This window comes from Mirounga leonina, unplaced genomic scaffold (assembly GCF_011800145.1).
Source record: "Mirounga leonina isolate KUSES-001 unplaced genomic scaffold, KU_Mleo_1.0 Mir_114, whole genome shotgun sequence".
Classification (NCBI taxonomy): Eukaryota; Metazoa; Chordata; class Mammalia; order Carnivora; family Phocidae; genus Mirounga; species Mirounga leonina.
The window spans coordinates 14,040,811-14,064,932 of NW_023270265.1; the positions used below are offsets into that span (position 1 = coordinate 14,040,811).

A 24,122-nucleotide genomic window follows, 5' to 3' on the forward strand; every position below is an offset into this window, starting at 1 on the left:
GAAGGTTGCTTTGTGAGTTGTGCTTGTTCTAAAGCATGGTTACATGAGGTCAATAGACGTGAGCTATGGTTATTGCTATTATTAAATATCTGGTCAGCGATCTATGTGTCCCTAATGCAAGCAGGGAGGTGAAGGTATCTGCATCTGCAGTATTCCAGCTGGCTAATTTTGTCGGAAATATGGCAAGTTGAAATAAAATAGCAGCCAAGGCTGGGATTCCTCAGCATCAGCAGGCGTGGAGGGGGCCAGGCCCGCCTGGACCCACCACACACCTTTGTACCCATGGCCAGCCCTGCTGCACCCACTCATGAGGGCACTTCCACAGGATACCCACTCTCCTCTTCCTATCGAATCTGGAGTCCTTCCTTTTTTTACTAGCCTGCTGCTCAGCCAGGGTGCCTTTCAGCTGAACAAATCTGAGACACACCAGGACAAAGTGGGTGGCATGACCCTGTCTTCTGTTTCTGTCCCTGCACCAGGTGATGCACAGTGAATACCATGGAAACGGGTGCTTCCCAGGGATCAGATAGCTTGGCATGGCTGGGGCCCAAGCTGCTCAGTGACACCATCCAGCCCTCACCTCTGGACAGGCCTATATTGGGAGAAGGAAGCTTCTTGAGCCTCAGAGTCCTGTGGTTAAGCTGCTTTTGATCTTCCTAGTGGTGTGATTTTGAGCATTTTACTTAAATTATCTTGCTTCCATTTTCTCCCTTGACTCATAGGGCTGGTATAAGGCACATGCTGAATGCTCAGCAGACATTTTCTGACTTTCCCTCCTTCCTTCCCTGGAGAAGAAAAGTGCAAAGGCTCTCTGGGGCCTTTGATGTGTTAGTAATGAGAGTCATATTCTATGATTCCATTTATATCAAGTTTAAGGATAGGCAAAACCACTATACCACGATTTCTATTCATGGTGACAGAAATCAGAAGAGTGTCTGTCTGTCTGGCTGTGAGGAGAGACAGGAGGGATGGGGAAAAGAGGAGGGAACTTTCTGGGGTTAAAGGAAAGGCTCTGTATCTTGACCTGGGTGGTGGTCAGAGCTATACACTTAAGATCTGCACATTTTACTGTATGTAAATTATGCTTCAATTTTAAAAATGAGGAAAATATTAGAAATGAATCATGAAAATCCTAGAATAAATAGTATTTAAAAAAATCAGGCTGCAATGTACTTTGAGGCCACTGTCATCCAAAGATCCTCAAATTGGGAATTTTATTTCCTCTGACCAGGTCCTTGGGGCTGGTCCTAGACTTTTGGTTCATCTGAGGGCTTCTGCAACTTCATTTCATTTCTGAACAAACTTCTGGAAGGAGAGATAGGAGAGAGCTCAGTCTTCTGTTTGGGGGGTGGAAGGCCCAGCCAGTGGTAGAGAACGTCTAGGCTTGGGCACTTGAACTCTCGGAGAAGGTGACAGCCCTGAGCAGTGGTGCCAGGGCCAGGCCTGGAATAAGGAGACCACTGGGTGAGTCTATCCTGGCCTTCCTTCTGCACCAAAAGCTGCTGTCTGGGAGGCCTCTAGTCCCTACCTGGCCTCTGGCCCAGACCCTGGTTCCACTCTCTAGAAACCGTTCTCCTAGACCACTTCCCTGACCCCTCTCCTAGCCCTCGATCCTCTCTCTGAGTCTCAGGCAAAGCCAGGTACTGTGTCATTTAAGTAGGCTATGTTGTCCCACTCTCAGGGCCATGGAGGTGTTCTGCCTTAGGGAGACGTCAGTGGACAAGCCTGGGCAGGGGGCAGCCTGGAGTCACCATGGGCACATCCTGGAAGGCCACACTATTCAGAACCAAGCAATCAGAGGAGGTCTGTGAACCCCATGGTCATCCCTTAAGAGCAATCCCCCAGTTTTAACTGGCATGAGGTTACCTTATCTCAAGGCTATCACTCCTCAACCACATCTCTGGTAGTCCTACAAGCCTTGGTGTGAAACCCGGCAGCCTCCTATTCTTCCATGACCTTCCATTCCCCAACACCCGGGGGCAGTCACTTCCATCCTTTTTCGTTTGATCCTTTTGGTTTTTACCTCTACATTTCTAACTGTATTCATTTACTACCATTTTTCGCCCTTGATTCCCCCATCTAGTTAATGAATCATCCATCACATCACATATTTATCTTTTTTGTGCGGGGGAGTACATATCGCTTCTACTCTGCTGGCAAATTTCAATTACACAACACAGTGTCACCGACTACGTCACCGTGTTTTACATCAGATCCTCAGACTTGGTTCGTCTTATAGTTGAAAGTTTATGCCCTTTTACTAAACTCTCCCTACTCGGCCCTCCACCCCCCACACCCCAGTCCCTGGCAACCACTTTTCTACTCTCTGTTTCTGTGAATTTGCCTTTTTTAGTTTCCACTTATAAGTGATACCATGCAGCAGTATTTGTCTTTCTCTTTCTGGCTTCGCTTAGCACAATGCTCTCAAGATCAATCCACGCTGTCACAAATGGCAGGATTTCTTTCTCATGGCTGAATAATGGTCCACTGTATCTACCTGTGCACCACATCTTCTTTGTCCATTAATCCTCTGATGGACACTTAGGTTGTTTCCATGTCTCGGCCACTGTGACTAGTGCTGCAATGAACATAGGAGGGCAGAGATCCCTCTGATATCCTGTTCTCATTTCCTTTGGATATAGGCTCAGAAGTGGGGTTGCTGGATCCTATGGTAGTTCTATATTTAATTTTTGGAGGGTCCTCCATACTGTTTCCCATAGTGGCTGTACTAATTTACATTCCCAACAACAGTATGCCAGGGTTCCCTTTTCCCCACAACCTCACTGGAGACAACACATGCTTGTTATCTCTTGGGCTTGTTTGTTTATTTTATGATAGCCATTCTAACAGGTTATGAGGCGGTAGCTCTTGCAGTTTTGATCTGTATTTCCCCGACATTAGTTATGTTGAACACCTTTTCATGTACTTGTTGGCGATTTTATGTCTTAAAAATGTCTATATTTAGTTCCTCTGCCCATTTTTAAATAGAATTGTTTGGGTTTTATTTTTTTTCTATTAAGTTGTGTGAGTTCTTTGTATATTTTAGATATTGAGCCCTTATCAGGTACGTGATTTTCAAATAGTTTTTCCCATTTTCATTTTGTTGATGGTTTCTTTTGCTGTGCAGAAGCTTTTACGTTTGGTGTGGTCCCACATTTATTTTTGTTTTTGTGTTTTGTTGCCTTTGCTTTTGGCATCAAATTAAAAAAAAAATCATCACTAAAACCAACATCAAGGAGCTTGCCACCTATGTTTTCTTCTAGGAGTTTTATGGTTTCAGGTCTTACTTAGTCTTTAATCCATTTTTGAGTTGATTTTTCTATATGGTATAAGGTAATGGTCCAGTTTTGTTCTTTTGCATGTGACTGTCCAGTTTTGCCAACACCGTTTATTGAAGAGACTATCCTTTCCCCATCATCTGTTCTTGGCTCCTTGTCATAAATTAATTGGCCATATATGCTCGGGTTTGTTTCTGGGCTCTCTATCCTGTTCCATTGACCTATGTGTTTGTTTTTATGCCAAATCACTTCTTGATTTTTCTTTTTTAAGTATTATTTGTTGACTTGTTACTATGGAAAGTGAGGATTTTATTTCTCTCACTCCCCCGGCCCCATCACACATAAGCACCCACTTCATCCTCCCAACATAGTTATACTGTAATTTTGATTTCTTCAACATGCCAAATTTGCATTATTAATTTGCACTATGTAATTGCTAGTCCTAATTGAGCTATGTAGTATACCATAATAATTTTTCCTTTCATGCATCACTTTTGCTTTCCCTTGAGTTCATAATTGTCTTGTTTTTTTTATTTGCTTAGTTTTCTACTACATATTAATAATTCAACCTTAAATATTCCAACAGTTGTCTAAATTTAATCTCCATGTGTTCATATTCAGTGGGCATCTTCTTAAAAATATCATCACAACACCAAAAAAAACTAATAATCTAATTAAAAATGTGCAGAAGACATGAATATTTTTTCAAAGAAGACATCCAGATGGCCAACAGACACATGAAAAGGTGCTCAACATCACTGATCATCAGGGAAATGCAAATCAAAACCTCAATGTGCTATCACCTCACACCTGTCAGAATGGATAAAATAAAAAGCACAAGAAACAAGTGTTGGAGAGGATGTGGAGAAAAGGAACCCTCGTGCACTGTTGGTGGAAATGCAAACTGGTGTAGCCACTGTGGAAAACAGTATGGAGGTTCCTCAAAAAAATAAAAATAGAGTTACCATATGATCCAGTAATTCTACTACTAGGAATTTATCCAAAGAAAGTAAAAATACTAATTTGAAAAGATATGTGCACCCCTATGCTTATTGCAGATTATTCACAATGGCAAGATATGCAAGCAACCCAAGTGTCCATAAATAGATGAATGGATAAAGAAGATGTGATATATATACAATGGAATATTACTCAGCCATAAAAAAGAATGAAGTCTTGCCATTTGCAACAACATGGATGGATCTAGAGGGTATAATGCTAAGTAAAATAAGTCAGAGGAAGACAAATGCCATGATTTCATTTATATGTGGAACTTACGAAACAAAACAAATGAACACAGGAAAAAGAGACAAACAAAAAACCAGACTCTTAACTAGAGAGAACAAACTGGTGTTGCCAAGGGGAGGTGGGAAGGAAGATGAGTGAAACAGATGAAGGGGTTTAAGAGGACACTTACCACAATGAGCACTGAGTAACATATAGAATTGCTGAATCACTATATTGTACACCTGAAACTAATATAATACTGCATGTTGGTTTAAAATTTTTTTTAATTTAAAATTAAATAAAAATAAAAATACATCACTGCATCTTAGACTCAAAGGATCTATAGCCCTCCTGGGGACATGGAGGGCTATCGTCAGGGGTCTTTGGCTGGTGTGGATCCCTGCATTGGGTCAGGGAGAGAGGTCAGAAGCCTTGGCATTGGACAGACATGAGTACGAATGCTGCCACTTATTGGCAGGGCCCCCGTGATGCTCTTTCCACACCTGCTAACATGGGAGCACTGATGCCTCATCATAGTGTAGTTATGAGAATTAATTCCTAGAGCATGGAAGACACATAATATATGATGGCTTACTTTCCTGTGGGGAAAATCAAGAACAATGAGGCCACTGAAAGTATTTCATCTTCTAGAGTTTTCTCTCTCCATCCCCGAAGTACTGACCAGGCTCTGCCCATTCATCGAGGCTTCTAAGACACTGATACTCCTGCTAGGAAAGATAGCTAAAACTGCTGTAGCATGGCCCATTAGTTCCATGATTTCCTCTAAAAGAAGGAGCCTCCTTAATAGCAACATCAATCTTATTTTTGAAATATTCTAAACAAAGGCAGAGACTCTGAAAGAAAATATTGATAGAATAGCGACATGAAAATTAAAAACTGATGTACATCTGGTGGGGGAAAAAACCCTAATAGAAAAGTAAAAGGCAAGCAACACATTGGGAAAATATTTGCAATATATAAGGCAGTCAAGGGCGGGGGGCTGACTTGCCTAAGGACCTGGACCAGTTAGGGCAGAGACGGCGCTTCAGCCTCCCAGGCTAATGCTTTCCCTACCATTCATTCATTCATTCATTCATTCATTCATTCAAAATGTATGTATTGAGTTCCTTCAGGTGCCTGGCGTTGAAGTATAATGATATTCAAAACCGGAAATGGTTCCTGCCCTCCTGGAACTCAGTCCAGTGGAGGGACAGATATCCATCAGATAATTCCATTTGGGAGTGTATACCTATCATCCAAGGTAAATGCTGTAAAGAAAGGAGAGCTTGCAGCAGAGGACCTAGCTTAGACTGGGGTGTGTGGGAGGACTTTCCTGGCTGGTGACACTTGAACTGAAAGCTGGAGGGTGAGTAGGAATCAAGGAATGCATGTGTGTAGGGAGAGGGGGGAGAGGGAGAAAGAGAGAGGCATTCCAGGTAGGGAAAATGGTGTACTAAGGCCCTGTGGTAGAAGGCCCATGGAACAGTGGAAGAACAGGAAGAAGGCCAGTGTGGCTGGAGCCTGGAGAATGAGAGGAGGCTGGGGGGGTAGCCACTGGCTAGACTGTAAGAGGGGTCTTGTGGGCCTTGGTAAGACTTTGGATTTTAACCCAAAGAGCAATGGGGAAGCCACTGAAGGATTCCAAGTTGGGGTAGAGGCTGGAGGTGAATGTATGGCTGGATTTACATTTGAAAAGATAGCTCTGGCTTTGGAATGGAGAATGGATGAGAGTGGGTGGGAGGCAGTCTTATTGCCAAAGTCCAGGTGAGAGATGATGATGGCTGGGGGTGGGTGATGGCATAAGGGTAAGTGAGACAGGCAGAGTCAAGAGCTCTTTGGAAGAGAAAGAGACAGGGCTGCCCCCCATCTCTCATCCTTGTGGACTAGGGCAAGGCCAGAGCAATAAGCCTCTATCAAGACTGACAGAACATACCAGTCTCTGAAGACCTAAGTCCTAGTACAGTGGGATTTCAGAAAGGGGAACAATTCCAGCCAGATGGGGCTGCATCAAGGTCAAGTATTTTGGGGCTCTGTTCTGACTATGGCTGGAGAGATGGGGAACCAGGTCTGGTTCTAACCAGGTGCTCCCAGGGGCTCTGTGAGCAGAGGAGGGAGCGTGGAGGGCATAGGATGCCCAGAATGCGGTAGTGGGCCTGAGGGTATGGCATGAGGCTCCACTGCTCCTCCTCTCCTATTTCCAAGACAGAAGGCACCTGCCTTATGTTTTTATTTTCTATCTTGAAAAAGAAACTGCAACTTTCACAGTGTCACAAAGCACATGGACTTGTGACTTGCTCCACTGTATATGTAATACATTCAAGGAGTTTTAGCAAATTTATCTTATTTTTTTTCTGGAAAAATTGGCAAGGGTAGGGGTAAACTGTCTCTTCTGGTCCCACTCTGGGAATGTGGAAACGGGAATCAGTGGAGGAAGAGCTTGCTGGGGCAAAGTGATTGGAAAGGGCCTCTGGAAGGAACCTCCAGAGCCAAGGGGGAGCAGGGAACCACAGCTGGCTACAAATAGCCTGGACTGGCTTCAACAGGCCATGACCAGCTAGGATGAGTCTGAACTGGTCCTAAGCAAGCAATGGCGAGCTAAAACCACTTAGGTATTAGTGGCCAGCGTATGCTGATTTGAGCCAATCTGGACCACCTTCCTGAAATCAGTCTGAATAGTGCGATGCACTTAAAACCAAGCACACTGGGCCGCCTGGGTGGCTCAGTTGGTTGGGCGACTGCCTTCAGCTCAGGTCATGATCCTGGAGTCCCGGGATCGAGTCCCGCATCGGGCTCCCTGCTCAGCAGGGGGTCTGCTTCTCCCTCTGACCCTCCCCCCTCTCATGTGCTCTCTCTCTCTCATTCTCTCTCTCAAATAAATAAATAAAATCTTTAAAAAAAAAAAATTAAAAAAATAAAAATAAAAATAAAAAAAAATAAAACCAAGCACACTATTTGAATCTGGCCTATTTTGAGCTACTTCCAGCTAGTTTGGGTGCCTGTTTTTTGAATTATCGTCTTGGGGTGTCTGTGTGTGTGTGCGTGCGTGTGTGTGTGTGTGTGTGTGTCCATATATTGACACCTGCCTCTTTTGCCTCTAACTTCTTGGAAATTGAGCTTGGTCAGGGCATGACAGTTGATCAAACTTAGTTCTATATGCAGGTAAGTGACAACAGGGTTTTCCGTGCGAGGTTCTCAATCCTGACATCTCCCCCTCCTTAGAAAGGAGATCTGAGGACAGCTTTCAGGGTGTTGGCAGCCTTTGCAAACTCCCTCAGGGCTGGCCTCGATGGGGGCCTTCCTGGAAGTTAACAGCCAACATGACTCTGAGGAAGGGCCCCTGGGAAGCCCCTATCTGCACAGCAGCCTTTAGGCCAGACCCCAGAGGCTTTTGAGCTGGCTGAGGCTGATGTTATTAACTATCTCAGAAAGCAACCCCAGTCTTTTTTGTGCAACCCAGCCTATCCACATAGTGGTATAGCCTGGAAGTCTATCTGGAATATGGATGGTCTGGAGCAGTATGGACAGGGCAGTATCTGGATACCAAGGGCTGTGATTGCATACTCTGGCTTGCTGTGTTTATAACATGTATCCTGCCCTGCTTCTAAAAGGTTCAATGGGGGATGGATTTTGATGTGAGCTCTTTTTTCTCACCACTTCTACCACAGCCCAATTACTTAAAGGTACACACACACACACACACACATGCAGGATTTTGGTCTGTATTTCTCTAGAAATGTCACCAGGGAGAATTATTCTGTAACAAGCTGCAAGCCTGACCCTACATGAGCCAGTTCCCAACCTGGTCTCCAGCCTCGTGCTGTGCCTGCTGCCCCTCCCTGCCCCCAGCTCCAGCCTCCTACTCCCGAGTGCCGCCCGCCCCCCCCCGCCCACGGCACCTGCACATGCCGCTCCCCACCTGCAACGTGGCCTCGTCCTTCCACCCTTCTTTGCCTAGTTAGCTCCCTACCATTTCCCAGCTCACAGCTCAAGGACCTCTTACTTCCTCTGGATGCCACATTTGTAGTATATGCTCCTAGAATGCTTCTTATCATAGTTTATGATCATACATTTTTGTGGGTAAGTGGGTAGCTGACACACGACACCATAAACATCGTTTTTTAACATATCTTACCAGATAATATCATCAAGTAGACTCTTCCCCAACCTTATCACTACAGACATTTGGGGCCAGGTAATTCTTTGTTGCGGGGCCTGTCCTCTGCTTCTTAGGATGTTTAGCAGTGTCCCTGTTCTCTATGCACTAGAAGCCAGTAGCGCCCTTCAGTTGGAACAACCACAAATGTCTCCAGACAATGCCAAACGTCCCCTGGCAAGGGGGGCAAAATCACCCCTGGCTGAGAACCACCGACCTAGGACAACTACTTGTGAGAAGTTTGGGATTTCAAAGGCTGGCTTCCTGAGAGCCCTTTGCTGAAGCCCTGGTCTCTTTCTAGACGAGCACTGTGCAACAGGCATATAATGTGAACCACATATGTAATTGTAATTATCAGTGTTCTAGCAGCTGCTTCATAAGAAAGTAAAAAAAAACAGGTGGAATTAAATTTAATAACATTTTATTTAACTCAACATATCCAAAATATTGTCATTTCAGCCTGTACTCAATATAATTATTAGTAAGATATTTTACATTCTTTTTTTCTGCCAAGTCAACAGAATCTAGTGCATATGTTTCTCAATTTGGACCAGCCATATGTCAAGGGCTCAATAGCCACAGCTGGCCAGTGGCTAGTGCATTAGGACAGGGCTGGGAGGGTAGACTTCAGTTTTCTCAAAGGGCATGCATGGCCTGGCCCATCCCTTTAGGTGGTCACTAGATTGCACTCTCAGCCTTCAGCAGAGCCATGCACAGTCTGCTTTTGCCCACTGGGGCCCCCAGGTGATTGTCCATTTGGAACACCCCACAGAGGGGTCCCGACAGCCGTGACCACGCTCTGGATGGCCAGCCCACCCTGCAGTCATCCGTTAGTAGCTAATGAGATGGGTGGGTTGCCTGTGAGTTAACAGGAGGCTGGAGGGTCCCTGTCACACACACACTGGGCAAGACATGCTGTTTCCAAGCTCTGCAGGCAGATGTCCCACCCACCTCTAAACCACCCGTCCTCATAACTCATTGCTCAAAGGGAAGCTCAGCCCTCCGTAAACACTGGCCACCTGAAAAGACACTTTCGATTTTCTTAAAAGACAGATGGTCTTAACTAAAATGACAATGGCCAATAAGTTGCTGTCCCTAGGGAGATGCTGTCCCTAGTCCAGGGACTTGTCCTGAGTTTCCAGGCCACTCTGCAGGGACACAGTCTGGCTAGGGCACTAGTCCAGTCCCGCAAGATCATTCTGCAAGGTTCTCCAGACTCCCATCTCTGACTTATTTCCAGATCTGTGCCCTTAGCCCTCTCATGTCCAGGCTGTGCGGCTTCCGGGGAGTTCTCCCCCTGGGGAGCGCCTGCCTGAGGAATTGAATTGCTTCCTGCAGCCCAGGCCTGGCAGCTCCTGCAGGCTCTACCGAGCACGGTCCCAGGCCACAGGAGTGTGGACTCTCCCTTGGACCTGGCCATCTCCGGAAGCCAGGGCACGGCCCTCCGCAGTGAGGGCCACGTGTGTCTTGGCTGGTGGGGCAAATCGTGAGCATTGAGCACTTCCTTTTTAGTAAAGAAACAAAGTTTTCCCTAAGTTGTCACCTGGTCACTTTGAGCAACTGAGGAACTCGGCAAAACACGGAAGATGGGGTGAGGGTTGCACGCTGGCTACAGCACTGAAATGGCCATTGCCCTTTTACGTCTCTGGGCTGACCCCCACAGACCCCAGGAGCCTCACTAGGCAGGCATGTCAGTCAGGAGGATGCTTCTGGAATGCCTACCTCATCTGACCCCCAGTGTAGCAGCCGGCTAAGTGTCTGCAGGCTAAGTGTCTGCATGTGTTAGCCAAGAGACACACACTGTGCCCAGACCCGCCCCAGGAAGTTGGACTTACCCCTCCTGGCTTGCCTGATCTTTGGGCTCAGCATATTCCAGAAGCTGCCAGTCCAGAGTCCTTGCGCCGATCATGCTGTCATCCACTTCCCTTTTCTCTTCCTCTGGCCCAACTGCCCCTCCTGCCCGGCTCGGGCCCCCATGGCTGCTGGCTTTACAGGCGAGGATCCCTCGGGCTCCCTCTCCTTGCTTCCGACCGACGACTTGCCTTGGACTACACCAACCTCAATGCATTATTTATCCATCCCAGAATTAATGCCCATCCAAGCGAACCAGTAAAAGGCTGCTCGGTGAGGGCTGCTGATCAATCACTGGGCCAGGGCGGGGCGGCCTGGCTGTCCCACCGCCCTGGGGCGCACGCGGCACTACCCATCCCGGAGCCTCGAGCGCGTGGGGCTCTGCTCCCCTCCGGCGGGCGGGCGGGTCCCCAAGGAGGGCGGTGCAGCCCGGTCCCAGCCGCGCGGGCGGGTCGGATGGCTCCCGGCTCCCGGCTCTCGAGCGGATCCGCCCACTGCGCCCACTGCGCGGGGAGGGCCAGTCTGGCGCGCCGCCGGCAGAGAGGCCGCTGGAAATCCGCGCCGCCGCCGCCCTCCTGTCGTGCCAAGCCCCTCCAGCCCCCTCCCCCGGGAGAGCGCTCTTGGGGAGAAAGGGGGAGACCCCTAGGGGCCAAGGCCCCCTCCAGCGCCCATCCAATGGGACCCGCTCTGTCTGATGTCTCCGGCCAGGGGGGTCCAGGAGGCGGTTTCGGAGCTCACAGTTCAACTGTGAAAGACAGGTGTGTCTTACACGGAGCTCTCAACCTGGCCGGTGTTCGGATCCTCCCCAGGGATGGGCCCAGCAAGCAGAGGGATGCCCCTTAGGGATGTTTCCGCTGCCTTAATAAGGTGGCAGCAATCAGAATGCACGTGAAGCATTTAGTTTAGGGCCCCTCACGCAGTAGGGTCTCAAAAACTGTTCACTGAGTAGTGAATCTGCTAATTGTCATGTTTCCGTTTCATACTAACATAACTCTAAAGAATGCATAGTGGGGCTTTTGGGGAGCTCAGCCTCAAGAGCCTAAAAACTGCCCAAGAAATGCAATCACAGTATTGGTATCATTTATTAGGTGCCTACTACGTGCCTGGCATTAAGGCTGGTACTTTATATTCCATATCTCATTTAATTCTCAAATTCTCTGAGGCAGGTGCTATTGTCATGGCTTTTCAGATAAAGAAAATAAGGCACAGAAATGTTAAATAACTTGCCCAAAGTCACACAATACTGTCAGGACCGGAACCGAACCCCGGGGCAGTGTGTCTACAGCTGATGATTTTCTGTGACGCCAGGTCTCTCTAAATCCCCAATTTCCAACCACTTCATGTGAGCAGTTTTTGGCTTGAGAGTCCTCAACGAACTTGCTGGATGGTGAGGACCAGCTTTTGTGCGCCTGAAATGACCCCGTGTGCTGTGTTAGGCATTTGTACCTGCGGCTGGGTCTTTCTGAGTCTGAGTGCTGTGTGGTCCTCTTAGTTGAAGATGAGGGATGTGAAAGATGACCTCTCTCTTTGAATGGCCATGCTCCCTCCCTGATCCTCAGAGTGCCCCCATGTCCACTGATGCCCGAATGAAGTATTAATGTGCAATCAACTCTGGTGGCTGGATATCCAGAAGTTCTGGAGGCTAGGGGTCTAGCCCCTGAAGCAATCCGTGCTAGAGAGGGCAGGGTCTGGCCTACAGAGAGGAGGCGAGAATTGGAGAGGTCAAGGACTCACCAGGATGTGGGGGTCCAACGGCCAGGGGGCAGGGAGAAAGCAGAGTTCATGGAGACAAAGCTGCCTTGCTCAGCATCCAGTCACTTGTTCTGGCCCTCAGCCACTCCTCAGAAGAGAGGAATCAGTATTTTGAGATAATATTCAAGGCCTTTCATGGTACGGTCCACGCCTTTATCCGTGACCTATCTCCTGCTGCTGCTACACACGGCCACGTGCACGTGCAGCCCCTGTGTGCCCCCGTGCCTTTGCACCCATGGTTCCCTCTCTCGGGAGTGTCCTTTCCCACAGTTTCAGTTACGCAAGCCTGATTATTCTTTTTTTTTTTTTTTTAAAGATTTTATTTATTTATTTGACAGAGAGAGAGAGCACAGGCAGGGTGAGTGGCAGGCAGAGGCAGAGGGAGAAGCAGGCTCCCCGCAGAGCAGGGGGAGCCCGATGCGGGACTCCATCCCAGGACCCTGGGATCATGACCTGAGCCGAAGGCAGTCGCTTAACCGACTGAGCCACCCAGGTGCCCGCAAGCCTGATTATTCTTAGCAAGTCCCTGCGAACCTCTCCTGATTCTACCACCAGAAGGAGCCATTAAGCACTTCCCCAGGGCTCTTAGCTGGGTCTCACAGACTGCCCAACACCCCTCCTGCACTCCCAGTCCTGAGCCTCAGGGCCGGACTCAGGCCACGAGCCCTGGGAGGAATACTGGCTTGAGGGACAGATCCAAGAAACACTAATGAATGACCGAATTGCCCTTCTTTTCCTTTCTGGCCAGGTAGAGGCCGGGTCAGGCTGGGACACAGGCTACCCGGGAGGAGTGGGGAGGATACAGATCTGGAAAGTCTCATGTTGACATCAGGGTCACAGGGTGAGGTCCCGTGGCCAGTGACAATGTCTTGAGCAATCCTGAAGCCCTGTGAGTAATGCAGCCTGGACCACGTCCTCCAAGCCAGAGGCAGGAAAATGCCCTGAAGACTTAGTTTGGGTCCACTCACACTTGTTTTGGTTAAGAAACCACCCCCGGTTGATTTTCCTGTGCAGCTGTTTCCCCCAATGACATTAAGTCGCTGCGCTCACCCGCCTGCTTTTCCCGGGATCAGTGTTGGACTCGGACAAAACCACGGAGGCTCTGGGCTCAAACCCAGAAGTAAAGCTGGGAACAGGGCAAGAGCTAGTCTGGACTCTGCACCCATGGGGTCCAGCTGGAAGGGACATTAGCGCCCCCTCCTTCCTGAAGTTTACAAAGGGAAGATACAGGCCTCCTGCAGAAGCAGAAGCAGAAGCAGAGAAGCGGCCCTCTCCCCACGGCCCTGCCCCTGCCAACCAGTGGTCCTGGGTCTCCCCCAGTTTCCGGCCTGACATTTTCTGAGGCTGCTGTGGGCCAGACTTGGCCAAGCACTGAAGGGTGAGTAGGAGGGTCGGGAGGGCAGAACTCTCCAAAGGCAGCTGCTGGAAGGCACACCTCTCAGTCAGGTGGTCACCCACCAACATCACTGACCAGCTCCAGCACGGCTTCAGGTCAGTGGCTCTCAACCTTGGCTGCACATTGGGGAGCTTTGAAAACTCATTTCTGTGTCCCGTCTGCCACTGGGTCCTGTTTAGTCTGGCATGTGCCCTGGTCACTGGGAGTTGTAAAAGCTCCTCCCGTGATCCAGCATGTGGCCAGGGGTGAGAACCACTACTTTAGAAGATAATTGCATAAAATTGACAAGGCAAGAAACAACAAATGTTGGCGAGGATGTGGAGAAAGGGGAACCCTCTTACACTGTTGGTGGGAATGCAAATTGGTACAGCCACTATGGAAAACTGTGGATGTTCCTCAAAAAATTAAAAATAGAGCTACCCTATGACCCAGCAATTGCACTCCTGGGTATTTACCCCAAAGACACAGATGTAGTGAAAAGAAGGGCCATATGCACCCCAATGTTCATAGCATCAATGTCCACAATAGCCAAACTGTGGAAAGAGCCGAGATGCCCTTCAACAGATGAATGGATAAAGAAGATGTGGTCCATATATGCAATGGAATATTACTCAGCCATCAGAAAGGATGAATACCCAACTTTTACATCAACATGGATGGGACTGGAGGAGATTATGCTAAGTGAAATAAGTCAAGCAGAGAAAGTCAATTATTATATGGTTTCCCTTATTTGTGAAACATAAGGATTAGCATGGAGGACATTAGGAAAGGAAGGGAGAAATGAAGGGGGGAAATCAGAGGGGGAGATGAACCATGAGAGACTATGGACTCCGAGAAACAAACTGAGGGTTTTAGAGGGGAGGGGGAAGAGAGGGTGGGTTAGCCCCATGATGAGTATTAAGGAGGGCACGTATTGCATGGAGCACTGGATGTTATACGCAAACAATGAATCATGGAACACTCATCAAAAACTAATGATGTAATGTATGGTGACTCACATAACATAATAAAATAAAATTAAAAAAAAAAGAAGATAATTGCATATCGTTGAGCCTGGGGACACCAGAGGTAGTCTCTACCTGCTGTCACCCCAAGGGAGTCTTCTTCTCAGAAAGGGACACATTTTGTCAATCAGTCTCCCAGTCAGAAAGCAGAAAGGGGCCCCTCTCCCAAGTCTCAGTGGGAGACTGCTCCATTCCACATGGAGCTACAGGTACGGTTGTATAGCCTGTTCACTGTACAAAGGTGTCCAGTAGACAGGGGAGTAGGGCTGGGTTTGGGCTCTGCTGGAAAAGCTGTGTGTTCTAGTTCTGTTGGAGGGGTCCGCTGCCAGGAGGGTGAGCCTTTCTCTGTTTTTTGCCAAGATGTCATCTAGATAGCAGAAACTTGCTCCCCTATTCTAGAACCTCAGAGAGGACAGAGTGTGCTCTTCTGGAGGCAGAGGGAGAAAACACTGCTACCCTGGGTCTGAGATGCCTGTGTGCAGTGCTCACCAGCACCAGTGTCCCCTGACTTCCTGCTTCGACTGCTCTCTGTCCCTGTTGCCAGGAGGCTGAGGCTCCAGCTCTCTTGCATGTCGCTCCTGTGCATCCCAGTGGTGTGCTGGAACAGCTGGCCAGAACAAATGCCAGTGAGAGCTGATTGCTAGGTTTTCAGGAATTTTGCAATTTTAACACAGGCATCATTGGAGATTACATTTTATAAACTTACAGTGAAATAAATCAAATTAAACATACATACCCAACACACATCACTTCCTAATTATTTTACTACATTTTAGTATTATCTACATTCTTAAGGTTATTTGCACTTAATGTATCTGCATGGTGAAAACACTACTGTGAGAGTTGATTTTGTATGTCATCTTGACTGGGTCACGGGGCACCCAGCCAGACATTTGGTCAAGCATTATTCTCGGTGTGTGTGTGTGTGTGAAGGTGTTTCTGGGTGAAATTGGCATTTGAATCAGTAGACTGAATAAAGCATGTTGTCCTTCCAGATGTGGGTGGGCCGCACCCAATCAGTTGGGGACCTGAGAAGAACAAAAAGCCTCACCTTCCCATGCATAGAAGGGAACTGTCCTGCCTGACTGCCTTGAGCTGGGACATTGGTTTTTTTTCCTGACTTTGGACTAGAACTGAAAATTGGCTCTTCCTGGGTCTTAAGACTGCTGGCCTTTGAACTAGAACTACATCGACCCTCCTTAGTGTCCAGCTTGCCAACTGTAGATCTTGGGACTTTTCAGCCTCAATAACATACAGTATGTATGTATGCATAAATATGTATATATTCTTATTATACTCTTGAGAGATATTTAGCTCTCTCCTGTTGGTTCCATTTCTCTCAAAACCCCTAATTCATCTGTTTATTGGGCTGTAACCTCACATCTCTTGGCAGCGCCTAGTTCAGTGATCGTGCTGGTAGTTTGAAATGGATGGTGGTGGGAGTATTTACATCAAGAAAATTAGCACACGCTATCAATCCAGACTTAAATTTTTTTTCCTTCCAGAGAGCCAGTTGTGAGGTGTTTGCCAGTCCACCTCTGGCCATTCCCTACCCTGTCGACCCTGTGTGCCCCACCACTGTTGACTCCTTGCTCCGTGCAGAGGAGGCTAGCTCTGCACCAGACCTGTTCTCCGCTCCCTCCTGGGCTTGCCCAGATGCCCTACATTTCCCAGGCTCCTTGCAGTTCCATGTGACTGTGTCCTGGCCATTGTTTCTGAGCAGACATGATGCAACTGCTTCTAGGCCTGGCCCATAGGACTCTTCCCTCCAACACTCCTCCAGGCTTGTCTCCCTTTTCTGGGGCCACCTGGAAGGAGGAAGAGGCAGAGGCCCTGCAGTCTGAGCCCCTGAATGACTGAGTGAGGCCAAGCCCCACTGTCGACCTGGAAACAACTCAGATGGCTATGAGAGGGAGAGCCATCACCTACTTGGTCCTCTTCATGACTCCAGCTGACCTTTCCACCACACACACCCTCTGCCTGCCCTTCTTTGCCTACCAGACTTCGATGCCTCCTTTTGGACCCTTTTTCAGTGTCCCCTCCCTGCTTGGTGTCCACGGTTAGAGTCCAGCACCTTTACGATCTCCCACGCCTGAGGTCACAGGAACCTTCTAAAAGGCCTCTTGCCAGGGCTGATGAAGACCTGACCCATAATTTAAATATATAAAATTTAAATTACCCATAATTATTACCCATACTCAACCCATAATTTAAAAATTAACCCATAATTTAAATATTATAACCCATAATTTAAATATAAACTATAAACAGAACTTAAGAATATGCTGAATTTAAAGTGTTCTTTCTAGACTTTTTAATTGCACGATTGTGTGTGATTCATCAAAGGTGAACTTTTCTGCCACTTTGGTGGCCTTGTTTTGCTGGTACTCTGAGCATGTCCTTGGTTTTGCCTGCGGGCACTTGGGTGCTGTAAGCTGCTCCATCCCAGACAGCAGGGCCTCTCTTCCTGCCCACCGTGCCACAGTCCTGTGGCCTTAGGCCTAATATCTGTCTTTGCTGTTGGCCCAATGCCTCCTTCGGATGCCTAGCTTGGCTTCTCATTTCAGTCTCGTGCACACACTTCAGTGTTTGTGACAGCCTCCCATACATAGCCCAGGCCTCCAGAACGGGTCTAGAGCCCTGGATTCCTACTTTTCGGCGTCTTTGGTGTCCTAGGCTCCGGGCCAGAGAGTCAGAAGGACAACGATGCAGAATCCAGGATCGGGCATTGCAAAACCACCAGACATAGCAGGCCAAAGCAAGAGAGTGGAGCCCAGAACAGGGAGGCTTTGCTTGGAAAGCCCCTCGGTTGTGACTTGCAGCCTCAGGCATGGTTTCTAGAGTTCTGCAGCCCTGATATCGGGACAGGGGTGGCCTAGGATACCGAGCAGGTTCAGACAACACGGCCTTCTGTTCCAACCTCCACTGTCGCGCTGGTCACACATCGCCTTCAACTTTGGACAGGCTAACGTCCAGGCAGCTGATGTCCGGGGTGGGGGGCTTGCTGTGTGCGATGGATGAGTGAGTGGTGTACTGGCTGGGTTCTCTAGGGCAGATGCTGAGATGAGAGTTTTATTGGGAATTAACACCTGTTCAGGAGTGGGGTGGGAGGGGGAGTGTCAGATCACCAAGCAGACCAGATGGTATCTCTGCCAGCACTCTGGGGAGCTCTAAAGCATAAGGCCCATTAGGGGGTCTGGCTTTGGGTGGAGGCTGTGTACCGCTGCCTTTTGCAGTCATTGGATGGGGGCCTTCTCAAGAAGAGCATGGAGTTGGCTTGAAAGCTGAAGCTGACCCTAAAAGAGCTAACAGCCAGTGGCTGTCACACGATCCCACTCCCTACAGCTGGGCAGGGAGTCCTTTCTCAAAGGGGGCTCTGAGCAGCTACCGCACAGGGGTTCTATGGAGCTCAAAGGCCTCATTTTTAAGTCTCTGTAAGTGTTGGGTTCAGACAAATACTACTCACTTAAGAATCTTTACTTGGCCAAGTGTCTGAGCTCTCCATTTAATTGGGCAGCTTTCAGATAAAGGTTTTATTGAGCTGCAAAGTCTCACTGTGGGTTTCTTAGAAGGGAAAGCTTCTATTAGAGAGTGGGTGAAACTGACAGTGGGACGGCCTTGCTGTGAGTCTGTGGGGTTCCCCAGGGCACTAGGGGAGGGCAGGAAGGAACCCAGCCCACAGGCCTGACACCCTGGGCCAGGCAAGATCCCCTGCTGAGCTCCTGCTTTTGGCAGAGGCTGAGGAAAGAGGGAAATGTGACCTCACTAGTGGGTTTCTGAGTCTTGGAAATACAATGTACTGAGGTTCCAAGGAGCTGTCACCCTTCCCCTGAAGCAGGGGTAGGAGACCCAGTGGTGGGGCTACTGCCTGCCCAAGCTCAAATGGCAAAACCTGTCCTCTCACTTGGATTCAGCGAGGAAGCAGGTCTGAAATGTTTTCCACTCTCCAAAAGAGTCAGATTTTAGAAAGTGATGACTCACCACTTTGGTCAGTTTTGCCTTATTGAAAAACAAGTCTTCTCCCTCGTGAAAACACCTGCTTGTTGTGGAAAGACCGGGTTTGGGACAGATGGAAAGAATGGAAGTTTCCCAGATGCCTTCTCTCTCAACTCACACCTCTCACCAAGGTCAGGATTCCTCCCCTGCACAACGTGCCCTGCCCCTTGCTCCTCTCCTCTGGGCAGACTGACCCGCCCCCTGGCACATAACCTCCCTCTGCTCCTTCTAGACATTTCCCCTTCTTTTGCATCTTTAATCCCTCCCTCCTTCACTGGCTCTTCTCTCCAAGTTGGCAAAACCACTCAAGAGTCCCTTGCTCTCAAAATCACACCTTTTCTTTCCTTCATTTGTTATGGTGGAATGGAACTTCTTTGGGGGCTGCACAATATCTAGCCCTTTCCTATTATGGGGCAATCTCCTGTCACCTCCCTCTTTGGAAACCTTAAGGAATAGATCTGCTGTGTCCTGCAGGCAGTCAGGTGTGGCCAGGTGACAGAGGTTCAGCCCACCAGATGCTCCTGCCTGGTTTTTAATCCAATCTTGAGCATCACAGAAAGTCTGAGAGATGGTTAGAATTTAATTCCCAGCACTGGCAGCAGTGATAATGTCCTGCTGTGAGAGTGGTGGCTTCCAGTACGGGGGAGGTATCTGGCAGGGGTGTCTCGGCCATGCTGTCCCGTGAGAAAAGAATCCTTGTGCTTCTTGCTTCTAGGCCCTCTGGAGCCACCACCATTCTTGTCCATTCTACAAGCCTAGTTCTTTAGCTCTCAAAAGATTTTGTAAATCTTCAATATAACTCTGATAAATTCTCCTTTCTGGCTTCAGCTGGTTTGGGTTGCCTTCCAGTGACTTGCAGCTCACAGATTTCTAGCTGGTGCCCCTATCATGCTTCTCACCCCGTGTTTCCATATTCCTCTTCTCTCTCACTTCCTGATCCTCCTGACTCAGCACAGATGGTGCATCTCCCATGTGTCTATCCTCTCACAGATGGTATTTCCTTCCTTATTTCCCCAATTATGCCACCAAGCTAATCATCGCTTGTCTCAGACTAGAAACCACAGACTATACTTCCTAACCATGGCTGCAGTCTTCTGCAGCCTGTTGTCCTGTTTCCCAGGGGAGGCTCTCGTGGGTTATGACTGACAGTCATTTCAGCTCTCCCAGAAGGGGCAGCTGGATGGGGTCTTCCCACTCTGACAGACACTTCTTTCCTTCCAGACTCTTTCATCCTCATCTGTTCAAAATTCAACTCCTGTCTGGGTGGGCACCTCTGCCCTTTGTTGAGTATCTGGTACACACACACTACCTTCCTTTAACCTGCAGTGACATATTTAGCCTTTGGTGCTGAAAAAAAGTATCCTGTCAACCAATAATTCAATATCTGATGAAATTATTCTTCCAAAATGAAGGCACGATTAACACATTACCAAATAAACAAAACTTAGGAGAGCTAATTGCAAGCAGACCTGCCCACCAAGAAATGTTAAAAGGAGTCCTTCAGGCTGAAATGAAAGGACACTAGACAGTAACTCAAATCCACGTGAAGAAATAAAGAACAGCAATAAACTATACAGGTAAATATTTAAGAGAGGATTAATGTATTTTTCTTTGTAACTTCTCTTTTTTTCTTATCTGATTTAAAAGATAACTGTATAAGACAATAATGGCAAATTTATGATGATGAGTACCCAATGTATAAAGCACACAGTGTATGAAGATGTAACACACACATAAATATGTGTGTGGGGATAGAGATACCTAAAAAAAGGTTTTGTATAGTTGGTATTAATCCAAAGTAGATTGCTATAAATTAAGATGTAATCCCCAAGGCAACTGCTAAGAAAATAACCCAAAAATATATACTAAAAGAAGGAACAACAAGGGAATTAAAAGAGTATGTCAGAAAGTATCTACTTAACACAAAAGAAGTCAGTAATTAAAGATCTGAGGAACAAAAAATGATATGTGGCACAGAAAAAAAATAGCAAAGTAGCAAAAGTAAATCCTTCCTTATCAGTAATTACACTAAATATAAATGGGTTAAGCTCTCCAATTAAAAGGCTGAAGTGGAAGAATGGATTAAAAAGATACCAACAATATGCTGTCTAAGGAGACTTACAGTAGCCCCCTTTAATCCATGGGGGATATGCTCCAAGACCCCTAGTGGATGCCTGAACCACAGATAGTACCAAACCCTATATATATTATGTTATTTTCCTATACCTGTATACCTATGATAAAACTTAACTTATAAATTAGGCACAGTAGGAGAGTAACAACAATTCATAAACAGAGAGAACAATTATAACAATATACTGTAAGGAAAGTTATATGAATGTGGTCTCTCTCAAAATATCCTATTATACTGTATTCACCCTTCTTCTTGTGATGATACGAGATGATAAAATACTTATGTAATGAGATGAAATGAGGTGAATGACATAGGCAATGTGAATAGGGTTAGGCTAGTATTGTCCTTCTGATGACACATCAGAAGGAGGATTATCTACTTCCAGACCATGTTCGACCACAGGTAACTGACACTGGGGAAGTTGAAACCATGGGTAAGGAGGGACTACTGTACTTTATATTCAAAGACACAAATGGGTTGAAAGTGAAAGGATTGAAAAAGAAACCCGCACCAACAGTAACCAAAGAAGAGTTGGGGTGGAGTACTAAATTCAGACAAAATATACTTTAAGATAACAATTATTACAAGGGAGAAAGAAGGACAATATGTATTAATAAAAGAGTCAGTACATCAAGAATATGTAATGATTATAAACATATATTCACCTAACAATAGAGCACCAAAGTCCATGAAGCAAAAATAGACTCAAGAGATAAATAGTGCAACAATAGTAATTGGAAACCTTAATATCCCACTTGCAATAATGGATAGAACATCAATGAGGAAATAGAGGACTTGAACAACACTACAAACCACCTAGACCTAACAGACATTTATAGAATACTTTGCCCAAGAACAGCAGAATACATATTCTTCTCAAATGCACATGGAACACATTCCAGAACAGACCAAATGCTAGACCACCTAACAAGTCTCAATAGATTTAAAAGGATATCTGCTCTCACCACTTCTAGTCCACATTGTACTGGAGGTTCTAGCCAAGGCGGTTAGGGAAGAAAAAGAAATAAAAGTATCCAGATTAGGTAAGAAGTAAAACTATCTCTGTTCACAGATGACATGATCTTGTACATAGAAAATTTTAAGGAATCTACTAAAAAACTATTAGAATTAGTAGATGAGACTAGCAAGATTGAAGGGTAACAAGATCAATATACAAAAATCAATTGTATTTTTACACACTTGCTGTGAATAATCGGAGAATGAACTCAGAAAAAAAAAAAAAGATTCCATTCACAACAGCATCAAGTAGAATAAAATATACAGGGATAAATTTAATAAGACAAGTGCAAAACTTCTTCTCAGAAAACTAGAAAACACTGTTGAAAGGAATTTAGCTGAAAAGATCTAAATAAATGGAAAAACATTCTATGTTCAATGATCGAAAGATTTAACATTAAGATGGCAATACCCCCCAAAATGATCTACAGATTGAACAGAATCCCAGAAGACTTCTTTGCAGAGATCGACAAGCTGATTCTAAAATTTATATGGAATTGCAAGGCACCCAGAATAGCCCAAACATGTGGGCTGGACATCAAGCCCCAGTGCAGTGGTGATTTTGGCCACAACACAGGGAGATGCGCTTGTCATGGTTGCTGACTTCAGTGTGAAAGTTGTTTCCTAAATGTCTTTGTCTACGGGTAAAGGGGTGGCTCCCTACTCTGCACCCTACCCACTTTGTTCCTTACCTCTGTGAGGGAAGCAACACTCCTTCTCTCCACTCACAGCATCCGGGCTCATCTATCTTCCCACCCAAGAGGCTGGCTCATAACAAGATGGCTCGCAAGGTGTTCAAGGTGGCTCTTTGGGAGTATTGGAGGCTGAGGATTGAGCAGGAGGATTGGAATGATCTAGGCAAGGGATGACTAAGGCTCCAACTAAACTAAAATGGAAATGATTGCTACGGCCAGCTGAAAACAGCTCTTACAGTGGGGAGCTGAGAGGATGAAGAGCAAGAGACCTGAGTCTGACTCCTGGCTTCACCAGCCTTGATCTGAGTAACTTTGAGCAAGTCCCTTAACTTTTCTGTGCCATCAAACAGAGATGATAATTTCCTTTCTGCCCATCCCAAATGGGCCATGCTAAGGTAGGAAGGCTGTGTACATGGAAGCTCTTTGCAAACTGCTGAACACTATATAAGGACATGTACAAGAGTGTGTATAAGAATACAACACGATGAGCAAGAACCAGCTGTGCACTGACAACCCAGTAAACTCTGCGAAGAACCACTACTGGTTCATCCTTTCCCAAGATTTTGGCCCCAAGAGCTGAATTCTCATACCAGGAGGTAACAGATATTCCCGCAATATGACATATCCTCAGGAACAGCCGCCATGAAATCTATGTTCTTACCGATGAAGGTAACACACTTATTTGCACTGCACATTAAAAGAGTTTGTTCACTAGTCTGCGGTTTGCTTTGACATCTTTGGCATGTGAGTCTTGTGTTTTGGTCAATAATTTCAAGCCTTCCCAAATGTGGCTTCTCTGTTTACAGCTCTGTGTAACTCAGCAGGCAGTCTCTTGATGTAAATACAACAGGGAGTGGAGGGGGGAGGTGACTTCAGAGGAAGTGAGCTGGAGGGGACACTCGCTGTGCCCACTGATCAGGCGTGCAGCCGCTACAGTTTGGCACACACCAAATACCAGTGCCGAGGGCTCAGAGCCCCGGACAGCCCTCTGCAGACCCAACGTTCCGATGAGCTTCTATCATCTGATTAGCTTTTATTGTTCTTCATTTCTGTTTGCTGGGTTATGGGAGGCGGTGTGATATCACGGACAGAGCCTGGGCTTTGGGATCAAAATCTGGCCCCACCATGCACTGGCTGAGTGGATCTAACAAGCCACTTCATTTCTTGGTAGCTTAGTCACCTCAGCTGCAAAATGGGAGCAGCAATTGTCACCTCCCAGGGTGGTGATGGAGATGAAATGAGACCAGGATTTGAAGCAGGTAGCATATGCTTGGAACATATTTGACACTCCACAAAATATAGGTATGTAGCTTCCTTTATGTCAGTTATGAAACAGGTAACCTGACAAGCAGGACTTCTGCTTTTAAGAGCCTATAATCTTGTGAGAGGGGGAGGCAGACATATGAAACTGCTAACCCTCACACATGCACTCACATGTGCACACGCTCATATGTGTGCATGCACACAATGCACACACGTGCACGCACACTCACACACACACCCTCACAGTCTTACATACACACCCTCACACTCATACACACACATTCTGTCCCAGGCACATGATCACCCTAGGTTGAGACACAACTGAACACGTCCCCTTGAACTTGGCTTCACCATCC

General features: G+C 46.9%; 1 protein-coding gene across 6 annotated transcripts in view; it reads right to left on the minus strand.

The window, feature by feature from the left end:
- Positions 1-24,122, minus strand: part of ARHGAP22 (Rho GTPase activating protein 22) — a 169,092-nt gene that overhangs the window by 129,177 nt on the left and 15,793 nt on the right. Inside the window, exon 1 of one of the 6 annotated variants that reach the window (XM_035023650.1) lies at positions 12,244-12,387. The exons of 4 other annotated variants lie outside the window; for them this stretch is intronic. Coding sequence is in view for 1 of the 2 variants with exons in the window: in XM_035023630.1 (XP_034879521.1) it covers positions 10,494-10,527 (34 nt within the window). In the remaining variant the exon portion in view is untranslated. Of the gene's footprint in view, positions 1-10,493; positions 10,943-12,243; positions 12,388-24,122 lie in introns of those variants that run through there. One more of the 6 variants, XM_035023630.1, reaches the window with a different exon arrangement.